Below are 16414 nucleotides of genomic sequence, written 5' to 3'. Positions count from 1 at the left end.
TAAATGAAAACTAAGAATTGGTTTCTTTTTATTTTGTTAAGTCCCTTGAGTTCTTTCAATTATGAATGAAAATGATCATTAATTTTCCTCCTTAAAAACACAATTTCTTAAGCAGTAACCAACTATAAACCTGAGTAAACATTATTTTCCTCCAGATCTGTATTTAAGGACAACCAGGGAAATGTGGACAGAGACTCAAGATTCTCACCATTGTATAGACAAGAAAGTAGCAAGATTTCAGCTGAGGACATGCTTAAACTGGTATCAGACTACAGAAGGTAGGATATTCTCAGTGCCGCTTTAAGCAACCAACACTGATTTCTCCTCTTTCCTTAACACCTGATGCTGAGTCTCAGTTGTCCAGATACCTCCAGAAAGACATGGTTGTCTGGTGATTTCCCTTTTGTCCAAATCGTGGTGCCTTAAGGATCAGTTTTCCAGGATTGTGCAGAAGATTTGTGATATGCTGGGCTATGTCATTCACCTTTAGCTTTGTGACAACCCACCCCCAAAATTCAGTATCTAGAAATAGCATCATTTGTGGTACTCCTGATTCTGTGGTTTCAGTTAGTCTCTTCCATTCATGATATTGGCTGGAAGAGGTCAGCTGGGACTGGACAATCCACTTCTTTCCCACCAGAGCTTCTTTCTTGACATATGTAGATGTCCTTATTATAATATTTATCTTACACTATTAGCCTCTAATACACAGAGTGTTCTTGTACTCCATAGCCTCGAATAATGGTTCTATTTCTCCTACCTGAGAATCAACATCCCCTCATCAACTAATTTTGTATATGCCTCAAAAAATATTATTGTATATTTAAAGTATAGCCAATACCTTCCACAGCATCAGTAAATTATTTGCACCTATTGAAATAGAATGGATGTTTTATCTATCTATCTATCATCATCATCATCGCCATCATCATCATTAAGGAAGTCTTTAGACTATATAATTAGAATGATAAGTAAATTGTTAGGCAAGAACCTATACTAATCTTAGTTCTTTTAGTCCAGGAAGAGTACTGGTAACATAAGAGACCTTTCTGCACTTCTCTCATGAAACATAGTGGTCAAAACCTGCACCCAGATCTTCACAAGGCTCCTCAAGCCACCATGAGAAAATGAAAAGATCTTTTCCTTTTGCCTTTTTGGCAGTCACTTAAGATTTGAATAGCTGTAATGTTGAACAGCATGGAACATGCAAAGATTTGGGGATAAACTGATACAACAAAGACCAAAATAATCCCTGGCACACCTTATGCTGTCAGGGAATAGAAAGAAATTATTAATAGCATGTGAGGGGCACCTAGAATACATAGTGCAGTACTGACATTAAATTAAATCTGGTTCCTCCTGGTGACCAATTTCCGTGGTATAAATTTGCCATTACTAACTTCAGCCCATCAATGCAGTTCACTGAACATGGAGTTGGGATGAGAGGTAAAAGTTTGAGACTCAAATAATCTTATGTTCAAGGCAAGCTTGGTCTACAGAGTGATTTCCAGGACACCCAGACTGTTACATAAAGAAATCCTGTCTCAAAAATCCATAATAATAGTCATCATCAACATACGGTGTGGCATGAGTTATTTTTTCAACTGCTGAAGCCAAATACTTGACAAAAGCTACTTAGGAGAAGAGGGATCACTTTGTCTTGTGCTCTCAGGGGATGTAGTTCTCCGTGGCAGAGAAGACATAGTGGCAGGTGACATTGCTTCTGTGGTCAGGAAACAGAGAGTAAACAGGGACGGGAACTGGGTTGTAAAACTCTAATGCCTGCCCCCAGTCACTGACTTTCTCCAGCAAGACTCCATTTCCTGAAGGTTCTTCAACCTTCAAAGACTGTGCTAGCTGGAAGCAGGGAAGGAAACAGACCTCCGGAGTCAAAGACTGAATTTGCGTGATAAAAGGAGAAGAGCCTATATACCCGTAGAGGTGGTCAGTTCTTTGCGATGGAATCTAAGGATGAATGCAAACTCTTAGCAACTGTAGCAAAAACTAACTTTGTCCTTAAAAATTCTTAAAACTCACGTTGATAGTGAAATGCTTAAGCAAGTTCAAATAAGTCTTATCGACAAGACCATAATAATAATTTACTGTTATGTTCTTCTGGTCTGTGTATAAGTGAAGTCAGAGAAAATAGTGTAAGGTATTAGCAGAATATCTGTAACTTGACTCCTCCCTGATTTTTGTTTTAATTTGCACTAGCATATATTTTACAGGAATTAAACTATCCAAAAAAATCAATATGCCGTTACTCTTTACCCTTCTCAAAGCTCAGAATTACAGTGTAAGATGGGGTTTTCTTTGGAAATGAAAATAATACACTGTGTGTGTGTGTGTGTGTGTGTGTGTGTGTGTGTGGTGTGTGATGTTCTTTCACAGAGCTGACCGGACAAGCAAAATGCAGACCATCCCTGGAAGCCTGGATATTGTTGTGGACAACATCCCCTTGGAGCAGCCAAGTATGATGCCAATGTCATTGATATCATGGTTCATTTAGAGACTTCTGAGCATCTTGTGGGAGGTTATTTGGTTGTTTGGTTAGCTTGTTGGTTAACTACTTAAACACAAAATTTGGATTCTTGGGGATTTTTGTCTTCCAAAATGGAAAGGAATTCATTATACTATAGGAATATGGGACTTATTTGTCCATTGAGACAGACAATGGATTCATAACTGAAACTATACCCTGGATAGCTTAACTATTATCTTTTCTACAAATAAGGATTTAATACCCAGCAAGATATTAAATTATTCACATAATCCTTAAAACCCTGGAGTGTTATGAGGAAAGTCAGGCTCAAGTAAATGAATAGCCAAGAGTGAGAGAATTCATATTCTGTTTAGTTTCCCTGACTCTAGTGTAGACTGGTTCTGCCATACCGCACTGACAACAAATTACTTTGAGCACAGGGCACAGCCACCTATGTGACTGAAATGTTATTACCAAGAATGTTTACCATATTTGGAACATGGTAAAACTCCTGCTTCTACTGACCTAAGAATGAGGGTTTCCAGATACAGAATCAAGGTTTACTATAATAAATGATGACCGGGAGGAGACGATGCCCATCTCTCCTGATGAGTTTCCACATATCATTTTAATATAAACTATAATGAAAATTCTAACTTAAGTTCCAATCCCAAATCATTTTCACATTGATTGACAGGAAACAGCAGAGGACAAACTAAGCCATTTCCTCGATGTGATTTAGGGAACAAGGCTTTATTGCCTACAGAAAAGACAACATAATAGAAAGCTAAATGCTCTCTTGGAAAGAATGGTAGAGTAATAGAGAAATTTGAGACTATAGCAAAAATATTATAATTGACTCATAATTAAAAAATAGAATTGTCATCTGATTCCCAAGTATGTATAGCCAATCTCTTTGTTTTATCTGAGTCCAGAAAGGTTCTTTGTAGAAAAAAAGCAGCAGGCCTCTTTCTGTTTCAACATGACATCTCCCTTCTTCAAACAGTGGAATGACAGAAGTTCTGACTTACACATTCCTAGACATCTCTTCTTTATTTTTTCTTAGACTATTTTTTCCTTAGGCTAACTACAAAGTTAGATTTTTTTTAAAGGTGGTAAAAATTTAAGAGAAAAAAAGTAACAAATAATCTACAGAGGGCTTTAGGCTTTTGCTGTAAAAATCATTCCATGTATGAAAAGTTACTGTTAATTCATCTGTTAGTCCCAATAATAGACCCACTGAATAACTTTATTCTGCTATACAATAATACATGTATTTTATTTATAATAGCATGTGATAGTCGGTGGGTTATGCCTTATCTTGTAAAATCTAATAAGTGTTGCTCGCTTTAGAAGACCCATATTAAATGATAAACTCTTATTTTCTGATTTCTTAAGACTGTGTAACATCGTCCTTTATCCCTGTCAAGCCTTTCAACGTGATGTCTCAGTCAGAACCTACAGTGGAGGTGGAGGAATTTATTTATGATTCAACAAAGTATTGCCGTCCATACAGAGTATACAAAAATCAAATTTATGTCTACCCCAAGCACCTCAAGTATGATAGCCAGAAATGCTTCAACAAGGTATGACACACATTTCCGAGGTCTTAGTTCATCTCAGTTCCCTGTATATAGATCACACACGATGGTTCTTGAAAGAGCAACTTCAAATAACTCTGAGCCAAGACTTGAAGAAAGTGTTTAGCCAAGGGTGGGTTTGTCCTAGAATTCACTTTAGGATTATTCAAAGACAAATGCATTTTTCAGCATCTTGAAGTGTTACAAAAAAGGTATCTGTAGACAGATTTTTATTTGGGCCACTAGTTCACCAAAAAGGACACTGAGACTTATTATTAATTATAAAAGCTCTGCCTACAGCTTCGGCTTGTCCCACCAGCTCTTATAACTTAATTTAAGCCATTTGCATTTATCTACATGTTGCTACATGACTCGTGGCTTTTATCTCTCCTCCTGTGTGCCCTGCTCCCTCTCCAGCTGGCTGGTGACTCCACCTTTCTTCTTCCCTGAGACTTCTCTGTCCCCAGAAGTCCTGCCTAACCTCTTCCTACCTAACTCTTGCCATTCAGATCTTTCTTAAACCAATCCCAATGACATGTCTTCACACAGAGTAAAGGACTATTCCAAAGCTATAGCTGTTCAGCTCTGAATTGTTTGAAGATGCATGGTTGTGTAACACATTAATAATCCTTTTTAAAAATCAGCCTAACATAAATTTGATCTAGGCCATTTTTTTAGTTTCTTATAATACCCTGAAAATAGCATGCTTAGTTCTGTACTGTGAGCTTTTTTGTTTCCTTTTAACAAATCTCTCCAAATCCTGCTGCTTCTGAGGACCATGGATAATGTCACAAAGCAATGCTGGTTATTATACATTTTTTTTTCAGATTTAATTAGAAGTTACTTATTTTAGGCCCTTATATTGTTTGGGGTGTTATTTACGAGGAAATTACCATCTCCATTTTCCCCCCCTCACTATAATTTCAGGCACGAAATATAACTGTGTGCATTGAATTCAAAAACTCTGATGAAGATGGTGCCAAGCCCATGAAGGTGAGTCAAGTCACTTGGGAACACAGCATGAGAGGGAAGGCAGGGGCCTTGGTCCTTTGCACCACTGGGGGAGCTTTGTATGAGTATGGTGAATGAAGAGCAATTTCAGGCATTTGTTTAAGATCTCCTGAAATTGTACACGGCTCAACAGCCATCCCTAGCGCCATCTATCAGAACTGCTAGGCTCCCACAGCTCCTCACCTCATGATTTGGAAAAAGGGAAGTTATTATAATATGAAATTACTACAATAATTCCCTGTGAAAAGTCTGTCTTGTGCACAAACTAGTCTACCTCTTGATCCAGCATGCTTGGCTTGTAGCAGTACATCCAGCTTGCCTTTATGCTGTCTTCACATAAAGGATTCTATACACAGGCCTGTTGGTTACCACAGGCTGTCCCTGGAGCGCTCATATTTATGAACAGGGCAGTAGGTTAATGCAAGGTGTCTCCATAGAGCTCACATTTGTGAAGCCAAGTGTCTAAGGGACTAGAAAATGATTCTGAAGAAACAGTCTACATTGCTGATCACCTGAGTTAATAATACCTCTCTTCAGGCCTATAAAATTTAAACTGGGCTGCCTTTTTTAGCATTCATACATGATATATTCTGTTTTTAAGAGTTAACATAACAAAAAGATCCCCTGTATAGCCTGAAAAAATAAACAGGAAATCTACTTCTACTGAGACTATGGTCAAATCTTCTAGGTTGATAATATCTAACTAACCCTACCATTGCCCCGGGTTATTTCTCATAATACCATCAGATATAAACGATACTCTGATGATGCTAGCAGGTAATGTGTAGTCTTATTCCAAAGAGTGTGCATGAACATAAGAATGAGCTAACTCATCTAGGATAGAGAGGCATTCTTCTGTGTAATCTTGAGCCACTGTGAACATCCATATAGACGGAGCTTTTCACAGAATTAGTATCGGGAGTGGAAAATTAGCGTGTGATGTCATGGTAAGCAAACAAGACAATGTCTGGGTAGGAAGCACAAAGCCCGCCCCCCCAATGCAGTGCTTCTAATGCGGATGAACTAGAAAAGAAGAGCAACAGCAACTGTGTGGGCTTCCTGCTTCATTACCTTATTAACATCATACAGAGACATGGGGTGCCCCATGATATAAGACTAGAAGAGAGGTCATGAGCTCCAGGCATATGTGCCCTCTCACCTGTTTGAGTCATGAAAGCCTAGCCAGTCCTCCAGCCTGATAAGAGGTTAGGATTTCACATCAAAAGCTGAGTCTGTCCTGCTACCTCACCTTCATTGGTAGGCCTTGGTTGGCATGGAACTGGGCTCCAGCCAAGGCTGAGGACCTTAACTCTATCAGAAAGTCATGCTTCGGGGGCCTATCTTGAACACTAACTCATATTTATGGCAATCAAAAGTCGTACAGTGAGTTGGTTCAGTGTTCAACCCTTAGGCCATACCTTTAAGATGTGTAAAGGCCTTTAGCTGTTCTTTGATGCCCCATTGCACAGCGCAGATAGAACAATGGGCCAAAGAAGTCCAAAGTTAGCTGGATGTCATCCTAGGAAACCAATCCGAGTGTGTGCTGGAATTGACTTTTTTCACCTGGGAATATTTTCAGGCACTCATTTTGTTCCCCTCCTCACTTTCTGAACAGTGTATTTACGGAAAGCCTGGAGGGCCGCTCTTCACTTCAGCTGCCTACACAGCTGTCCTGCACCATTCTCAAAATCCAGATTTCTCTGACGAGGTAAGGACCAGACCCCACAGCCTCCACCTGAGACTCATGGGTGAAAAGGTCGGGGAAACCTTATGTAGACTCCATCTCAGATTGAGGGCCATGGCGTACACCTCCCGAGACTCTACAATGACACTACCTGAAGTGACTCTGGCTGGTGATAGTCCTGGTGTATGCTACAAATTCCTACAGTTGTGTATAGGACTTTATTTTATCATGATGGCTTTATTTTATCATTCTTTTCAAATAATGTAACACGAGGGCCAGGCTTGTTGGGGTTTCTGTCCTGCCCAGTTCTCACAGCCAGCAAGTCCCAAAGAAAATCACACAGAGAGTCTACATTAAATATAAACTGATTGGCCCATTAGCTCAGGCTTCTTATTAGCTCTTGTAGCTCATATTAACCCATTATTCTTATCTAGGTTAGCCACATGGCTCAGTACCTTTTTCATCAGGGCAGGTCCATCCTGCTTCAGTGGTCTGGGAAGGACTGCGAGGAATGGGCTTCCTCCTTCCCAGAATTCTCCTGTTCTCATCGCCCCGCCTCTACTTCCTGTCTGGTTGACCCGCCTATACTTCCTGCCTGGCCAATTATCGTTTATTTAAAATATGATTGACAGAATACAGATAATTCTCCCACACCAAAATAAGACTGTTTTTTTCTCATTTATTTTGTGGGTGATTTTAGTAAAGATTATATTAGATAGCTTTACTAGTCAGTATGTATGTGATAGCAGAATGTCTAGATGTTATGAATCAACACGATTGCTCTCAGTTGCATGGACTTCACTGGGCTCAGTCCCCTCATCTCATGGTTAGAAGTGTGACTTGTCCTAGAAAATTCAACACTCATTTTGTCTTCCTCCAAAGCTCTGAGAATCCAGCACTGTTCCCACCTCCTGTTATATAGATGAAGGCACTGGTTTGAGTAACTTTGCTGGGGTTGTACAGCTACTAAGTGACAGTCAGCATTCAAATGAGGCCACGTAGCCCTGGAGAGAAGCTTTCCCACTTCCTGTAACTCCTAAGAAGTGTCACTGGGCTAGTGGTAAATGGCTACACACATATTAGCTATGTTATAGACAGCCTGAGACAAGTTTCAGTGATTAAATCCAGCTTCTAACCCTAAGAGACAGTCTGAGCTATTACAGCCAGCTAGGGTTTTATATGAGTTCCTTTATTGACGCCATAACAAATTAGCCCCCTTTAGTTGCTTAAAATAATACACACCGTTTACAGCTCTGGTGGTTAGAAGTATGAATAGGCTATCATGTGGCTGAAATAATGGTGTCAGTGAGGTAGAATGCCTCCAGAAATTTCTAGAGGAAGATCTGTTTCCTTGCCTCTTGCAGCCTCTATACACCACCTCATGCCTTGGTTTTTGACTCTTCTCCCCTCTACCTTTTATAAGGACAGGCGTGGGGCTAGAAATGTAACTCTGTTAATGAAGTGTTCACCTAGCATACCTCAAGTCCATATCCATGGGTTCTGGGTTTTAGAACACAGAGTCACCTTTGGGAGCCATCTCTGTCCACCACCCATGTGACATATTTGTCCTTTTCCAACTAATTAACAGAATCCCCTGACCTTACTTCCTACATCCATGTCTACTAAATGCTCTTATTGTCCTCCATCAATCAAGGTAAGAGGATTTAAAAAAGAAAGAAAGAAAGAAAGAAAGAAAGAAAGAAAGAAAGAAAGAAAGAAAGAAAGAAAGAGCTAAGGGGAAGAGCTATTATTACATTACAGAATATTTGCCAAATTGACCTTTTCACATAACACATGTGAAAGATGCATTTTCTGTAGATGTGAGAATTTCATAAATTAGTGTTCTCAGTCTCTCAATGCTATTAAGTCTGGCTTTTAATCTTTTTTATTTTCTTATATTTCCTGAAATCTCCTAAAACCATGAGCTTTTCCAAGTGGCATGTAGATTATGAATCACTTAGTGGTCTTTGCAGCATAGATTTAATACTAAGGTTTGATTTTCTTGATTACAGAAAAATGATTACACTAACTTTAAAATAGGTATAAATTATCCAACATATTGTTATAACAAAATGTAAGTATTTGCAGGATTTCTTTTTTTTGTTTTGATTTTTTTAAATTGAATTATTTGGCTTTTAATACACATTGTCTTTATAAATTTTTCATATTAGTCATCTACCAGATGTGGAGCTAATAAAAAAATCTTTTCCCATTCTCTAGGCTGCTGCTTTGTCTTGATAACAATATCCTTTACCTTTCAGAAGCTTTCAGTTTCATGAGGTCTCATTTATTAATTGTTGGTCTCAGTAATTGTGCTATGAGTGTTTTATTCATACTAGAATAGAGAATGCATCTTTAATAAATGATTCAATTTAATGTGGATGTATGTGTATGAAAATTTAAACTGGATGTCAGTGAATAAAAATAGATCCATACAATTGCCCTGCACAATGCTCAAGTCCAAGTGGATCAATATAGAATCAGACACCTGAATCTGCTAGAAGAAAAAATAGGCAATAGCCTTGAACTCATTAAGAGTAAAAGAAGATGAGCATCCAAACTGCCTAGGCTCCCCCAAAGCCTAGACCTGGATAGAGGTGGGCAGTCCTTGGGCTTCCCACAGGTCAGGGAATCCTGATTGCTCTTCGAGCAGATGAGGGAGGGGGACTTGATTGGGGGAGGGGGAGGGAAATGGGAGGCGGTGGCGGAGAGGAGGCAGAAATCCTTAATAAATAAATAAATTTAAAAAAATAAAAATACATATCATTATTTTAAAAAAGAGTAAAAGAAGACTTTCTGCAGGATTTCTAAGTCAGGGATTGTGAAGGCTAATTTTATGTCAACTCCACACAAACTAGAGCCATTTTAGGAGAGACCCTCAGTTGAGAAAATGTCCCCACCAGATTTACATGTGGGAAAGCCTCTGGTATATTTTGTTGCTGTTGTTGAATGTTTTCGGAGAACCCAGATTACTGTGGGCAGGGCTTCCCATGGGCTGGTGGCTCCAGGTGCTATAAAAGCAGTCTGTAGAAGCCAAGAAGAGAAGTCAGCAAACAGAACTACTCTGGGCCTTCTGCTTCGGTTCTGCTTCGGTTCTTGCCCTGCCTGAGTTCTTGCCTGACTTCCTTTGAAAACGGACTATGACGTGGAACTGTAAACTTAAATAAACCCATCCCTACCCAAGTTGTTTTTGGTCATGACATTTTATCACAGCAAGAGAAACCTTAAGACAAGGATGCTTTCATGACCATGTAGTTAACTGGGTTCTGGAATACTTGGTGCACTGCTATGTAATCTTGAAGTGGGCTAAGAAAAAATTTTCTAGTGTTCTGCTTATGATTATGGATTTTGAAGTGTATACTGGATTGTGTAAATAGGTTAGTGCACTGTTGTACAAATAGTACATTAGCTTATAACTCATCAAAATCCAAGGATCCTCAAACTGTATCATAAATGAGACTTATCTGGAAGACTCATTGAAACAGAATACTCAGATTTGAAATTCAACATGTCTGAGTTAGGCCTGAGATTTTATGGTTCCCAGATAACACTGATGCTACCATTTCAGGGACCACACTGTGAAATTTAACAGTCTTAAGCCCTTTTTAAAACAGAATGACAACAAACCAGATGATTCACAAGACATCTAATTATTAATGAATGGGCTTTATTAACTGCTTGACTTGACTGTTCTCAGAGCAACTTAGTGACTCATATAAAGCTAAGTGCAAGTTACCGGGATAGGCTCCAGAAACCTGGTATGCAGGGGTCATCAGAAGATGTAGGACTGTCTTGGAAACCCCCTGTTACTAACTCTACCATCTCTTGCTCACTCAGAGACCCCAGTATCTCTGGCCTTGAGTCCCACCTCTGTAGTGTCCCTATCACAAGACAATGAGGAAATTAAGGGCATGTGACAAAGCTTTGATACCTAATTTAAAAAGTGATATAAAATGTAGGTGGTTATTTCAAACTCTTTCTTTCCAGAAATATGGGATAAATAACCCATGTCACTCTTATAGTTTATATTTGTGTTTAATCAAAGGCATCATTAGCAATCCTTCAGCACTGCTTCATTAAATGACTCCTTACTGGCTATGGCAAAAGTCATTTCATATGTTTGTGTTGTATTTAGAGAGACAAAGGCCAGGCTTCCAGTTACCTTGTTTACAGCCACAGTTCTCAGTGATGTGCACATGAGTTGCCTCGGTACCTTAAAGGGCAGATTTGGATTCTGAGGCAGTGTCTGAGTTCTGAATGGCTAACAAGTGTTCATTTAATACCCATGCCCACGAGCATACTCAGGAGGCCAGGAATTACAGTTTCACTATGCTTGTTTGTTTGATTGCTTGCTTATTTGTTTTGTTTTTGTTTTTTCAAGACAGAGTTTCTCTGTGTAGCTTTGGAGCTTGTCCTGGAACTAGCTGTGTAGACCAGGCTGGTCTCCAACTCACTGAGATCCACCTGCCTCTGCTTTCCAAGTGCTGGGAATAAAGGCGTGTGCCGCCACTGCTGGTTTACGGTAGTTCTTTAATGTCTATCTTCTCTACACTCCGTAGTTCTGTTGGTGAATTGGTGTTTTTGAACATGTGTGTTTAGTGGATACTCTAGAAGCATAAATCATGTGATGAGAGAGACTACACAATCTAAATTGTCATCTACCACAATAAGATATAAAAATCACATATTAATACATTACAGCCCGCAGACTGAATATTTGTTGAGGGTTCTATCATGTTGACTACACACGGACCTAAATTTCATTCCTGTGCTGACGTTAAGCGAATGATTTTAATCTCAACCCAAATGTGGTGTCTTTCCCTGCAGGTGAAAATTGAGCTCCCAACACAGCTCCATGAAAAGCACCACCTTCTGTTTTCTTTTTATCACATCACGTGCGACATCAATGCCAAAGCTAACGCCAAAAAGAAAGAGTCCCTGGAGACTTCAGGTACTTACAAGAAGTGACCCAAAACAGGTCAACGTGACATATGTCTAACCTGAGTTGGAGACCATTTTCAAAAGATATGATTTATTGATTCTTAAATGAAGTTGCTGTTTATAGAAGTTTGTACTTCTTAGCATAGAGGTTTGTGTTCACAACCTTCTTTGTGTTGCTTCTTTGCAGTGGGATATGCATGGCTTCCTCTGATGAAACATGATCAAATAGCTTCTCAGGAGTATAACATCCCAATAACAACCACCCTGCCTCCTAATTATTTAAGCATTCAAGATTCTGCAAGTGGAAAGGTATTGAATAGTGTATAATTTACAAAAATTTTTTTTAAAAAAATCAGCTATGAAACAAGTCTATCCTTTATACTCTGTTATTTAAACTAGCATGATAGTGTGTGTGTCCACTGCAATTTTATGAAGTTAACCTACAATAATCCTACTCTTGTTTGACTGTGGCCACTAAAAATGAACCATTAAAAAATGACTCTATGAAAGTATGTCAGTCTCCTCTCCAAAACTTCCCAATGAATTTGCACATTTTCCCGTCTCTAGAGCGATGTGGCAATCATGACTCAGAACAGCAAATTAACATAAATTAAATGATCTGATTCCCTTATCTCATTTTGTCGGTGATGGTAGCAAACTCTTTCTTGCAGCATGGTGGAAGTGATGTTAAATGGGTCGACGGTGGGAAGCCACTTTTCAAAGTGTCAACATTTGTTGTATCAACAGTCAACACTCAGGTGAGTACCATGTCCTACAATAGAGACAGAGACTATGATGCAAAATAGGATGGTGACTCCTCCATCTGTAGGGAGAAACGCATCATGTCATGAGTTGTCAAAGGGGCAGGTGGCTGAACTTGTCAAGAAAAATGCTTAAAGTGTAATCTTCACCTCTTGAGATAGACAAAATGCCCTAACTCCTTAAGTCATAAAACTTGAGGCCAAAATATAGAAGCATCTTTAGAATGTGGCCATTCACTCATAGTATGATTTCCTCATACTTACCACAGCCAGGTCTAGAACCTGTTCAATGGTTTAAAAAAAATACTTTTTACGTTTACCACGAAACTAAGTCTAATTCCCATGACTACCCAGGACCATGAGATAGACAGGACTTCACTGGAGGGTCAGTTTGGCCAGCTGCTGACTTTGTTGCTGAACAAGTCACTTTAACCTCTGTGGTTCCCAAGTCCTCATCAGGAAAATGGTACACATAAAATATCACTACTTAAGCTTGTGATGGAGAGCAAAATAAGAAAATTCACGTGAAAGCAATTCATGAGCTATCACGTGCTGTCTACACATTCATAACTATTAAATTGTAAGCTTATTCTTTCTGTTGTAAGGCAGCTTTTTCTGTTTCATACTGTTTTATCTCAACCACATATTTGATTCCTAAGAATGATGAAATAATCCAGAGACCACATAGAGATAAGCACATAGATAATACAGATAAAGATTCACAGATAGGCTTTTAAAATCAACGAAGTTCAATGCTTCGACGATACTTTCATCCTCATCCTTAGTCCTGGGTCCCACAACTAATTACCCCACCTCACCTTGCTTGCCAAGGTCCAAGCCTTCCCCACACTGTGGTTTCCAACTCATACTCCGTTTCCCAAGACGCTTTGGGTACTTGCCTTTCCTCAGCCAGGTAGGAAGGCACCTGTCCTCTCTTCCTGCCTTCTGCTCATCAATCTGGTTGACTAAGCCTGATCATTCCAATATTAGATCAATCGTCACTTCTCCTAAGTCTTCCTGGTTCCCTGAACCTGCAGACAGTGCTGCGGTGTCCTGTAACCTGCCCAGATGGCATCTTGTTTTTATTGTGATGCGCTTCTCAAGTTGTAAATCATCAGGTGCATGTGGAAGCACGTAGTCATGGTGAACAGTCCACAGGTGAAGTGATCCTGTCCGTCCCGCATCCTGTCTGTCCCGCCTTTCGTCTGTCGAAAAGGCCTACCAGCGGCCTGACACACAACCAGTTTTCACTAAATAATAACTAACTGGAAAAATATATGGAGACATATCTAAGAGGAAAACAACTGTCTCTAATTAAGAACTCAGTAGGAAATGGAAACATCACCACTCAAATGCCAGTATAATGAAAACACATGCCAGATGCCCGTCTAGAATTTACTTCAAAAAAAAATCACAAATATGTTCTCAAAACTAAATTTTCTTTCACTTGATTGAAAGAAAAATCATTTGTAACATAACTCAACTCAGAACTTGGAGAAATTCCAAGCAGATTTCCACAGCTCAAAACCAAGATGTCTTGGGATGGGTGCGTGTCGCGGTTTTTTGTTGTGCCCTGATTCCAGGCTGATACAGACACATTAAACCTGGAAATGTTACTAGGCATGTCAAAGACAGCACGGTGCCCTGTGTGTCATAGACGATGCAAGAGAGATTTCTAAAGATCTCTGGAATTTGGACTGAAGAAATTAGGAACATTGAAAAAAGGGAATAAAGAGGAGGGATGAATAAAAAGATGGAAGGGGAAAAGAGAGACAGGCAGGGAGGTAGGTACGGAGGGAGAGAAGAAAGGAAAGAAGGGAGGCAGGCAGCCAGGGGATGTCACTCTCTAGTCAGAGCCAGAGGGATACGAGAGCTGAGTTTGAAATGCACAGGCATCGTCATCCAGAGTGCTGGAGTCACTTGGGGGTCTTCAGTTGACCTCTCTATCGACAGGGGGGGGAAAAGGCTCTAAGTCTGATTTCTTGGGGAATCGTGCTTAGAAGTGCTTGCCGCCCTAGTTCTGAGCCTGTGCACCACCGCCAATAAACACTTCTGTTGCCTTTGCAGGACCCACATGTGAATGCGTTTTTCCATCAGTGCCAAAAAAGAGAAAAAGACATGTCTCAGTCTCCTACCTCTGGTTTTGTCCTTGCTTGCAAGGTAACGTGACATGCAGATCGAACGGTTTGTGGGATAGAAACTGGCAAATAAATCCTGTTTCCCACTGAAAACTAAGAAGTAAAGATTTTTAAGGATTTTAAAAAGACTTTACCCTTGCAGATCAGAGAGCCAAATGAGTTTTACTTCATTCTTTCTACATAATTCTGTTTATATAAAAAAGGAGAAAAGGCAAAGATCAGTTTTTTATCCAAAACAAAAATAATTGAAAATTAGAATGTATTTGCCATTGCTAATTAAGCAAAATCCTTTCAACATGACCTACACCTTCTGCCACAGCAAAGAAGGAAAGCGAGTGGTCAGATAAAGGGGAGTTACGGTGATCACGTGATCACATCATAGTCCTGAAAACAGCTGCAGACTGTGCTGAACTACTTCCCGCTTGTTCATTTGTGTTTTTCCCATCAATTCACTGCAGAACTTATTAAATGTGGACAAGATCCACTCCATCATGAGCTTCCTGCCCATCATCTTGAATCAGCTCTTCAAAATTCTAGTGCAGAACGAGGAAGATGAAATCAGTGCAACCGTCACCAGGTATCCATAGCAACACTGGGGGCCCAAACTGTAGAACCTTTGATCAGACAGGATCCTGATGCTATGATTCTGACTATCCATATTTGCGTACGTTTCATGTGAACACGCATTTCAGATCTAAGCACTTCTCACCCCCATGCCCTTGTTTTCAGACCCCTGATGATTACCATTAGCAGAACGCTAGATTTTTTTCTTCTGTGTTTTAAACATTTTGTTTTGAGATAACTGTAGATTCATAAGCAGTTAAAATGGATAATATGGAGAGAAAAAGTTTCTTCACTACTTAGTATCCCCCACTGTCAACACACACACACATACACACACACACACACACTTGTGTATGTATGAAATTACACAATGTGCAATCATTTGGCATTAGCTTTTTCATGCATCACAATTCTCTAAAGATCCACCCACGCTACCCACTTATCAGTAGGTCACTTCTTCTCGTGGATGAGTAGTATTCTATGATATGGATTGTACCACAGTGTGTTTAAGAATCCGTTTGTTGAAAGACATCTGAATTTTCCCATTTGGGGTTATAACAAATAAAGTCACTATAAATATTCTTATATAAATTCTCTGTCAATGTAGCTCTCATGCTTTACTTCTGACATGGATCCATAGTAATACAATGAGTACACAATTCATTGAGCATTAGAATATTTTTTTAGAACCTGCTAGATTGTTTGCCAGAATAGTTGTATCATTTCACTGTCCCACAAAAAGTTTGTCTGTTTTTGTTTTACAAGGCAGGGTTTCTCTGTGTAACAGCTCTAGCTGCCCTGGAACTAGCTCTTGTAGACCAGGCTGGCCTCGAACTCATGGAGATCTGCCAGCCTCTGCCTCCTGAGTGCTGAGATTAAAGGCATGTGCCACCATTGCCCGACTGCACCATTTCTTTTCTTTTGTGTTAAATTTGATCACACCATACTCTACCAATATCACTAATAAGTCTAGTAATGAACTCAGAATTCTGCATATATGTTATTTTGAATTAATAATTTGATCATATATTTATTTTTCTATTTCAAAAATAGCCATAGCATTATAAAAAAAAATCACAGCTAGCATTAAAATGTTGACTGTATCTTCCTTGCTCAAAGACATATTAGTTATCTTTTCTACAATGAAGTTTTTAAACTTGATTTTAAAACAAAACCCTGAAGTTCTTGGAAAATAAAGTATCAATATCAGTTCCCCAAAGATCCAGTTCTGAGCCCAGATTGGAGATCCCAAA

The 16414-nt window shown here is 39.4% G+C and overlaps 1 protein-coding gene across 16 annotated transcripts in view; it reads left to right on the top strand.

The window, feature by feature from the left end:
• Dock10 (dedicator of cytokinesis 10) overlaps positions 1–16414 on the top strand; it is a 249100-nt gene that overhangs the window by 172886 nt on the left and 59800 nt on the right. For all 16 annotated transcript variants that reach the window (XM_075952022.1, XM_075952019.1, XM_075952012.1 and 13 more), the window contains exons 15-24: positions 156–278; positions 2392–2471; positions 3881–4068; positions 4990–5055; positions 6689–6781; positions 11585–11708; positions 11886–12007; positions 12370–12456; positions 14527–14619; positions 15056–15174. In XM_075952022.1, the coding sequence (XP_075808137.1) occupies positions 156–278; positions 2392–2471; positions 3881–4068; positions 4990–5055; positions 6689–6781; positions 11585–11708; positions 11886–12007; positions 12370–12456; positions 14527–14619; positions 15056–15174 (1095 nt within the window). The remainder of the gene's footprint in view (positions 1–155; positions 279–2391; positions 2472–3880; positions 4069–4989; positions 5056–6688; positions 6782–11584; positions 11709–11885; positions 12008–12369; positions 12457–14526; positions 14620–15055; positions 15175–16414) is intronic.

This window comes from Microtus pennsylvanicus, chromosome 17, assembly GCF_037038515.1.
Source record: "Microtus pennsylvanicus isolate mMicPen1 chromosome 17, mMicPen1.hap1, whole genome shotgun sequence".
NCBI classification, from domain to species: Eukaryota; Metazoa; Chordata; class Mammalia; order Rodentia; family Cricetidae; genus Microtus; species Microtus pennsylvanicus.
The sequence above is the reverse complement of the archived record's forward strand: the minus strand, read 5'-3'. Positions and strand labels throughout refer to the sequence as shown.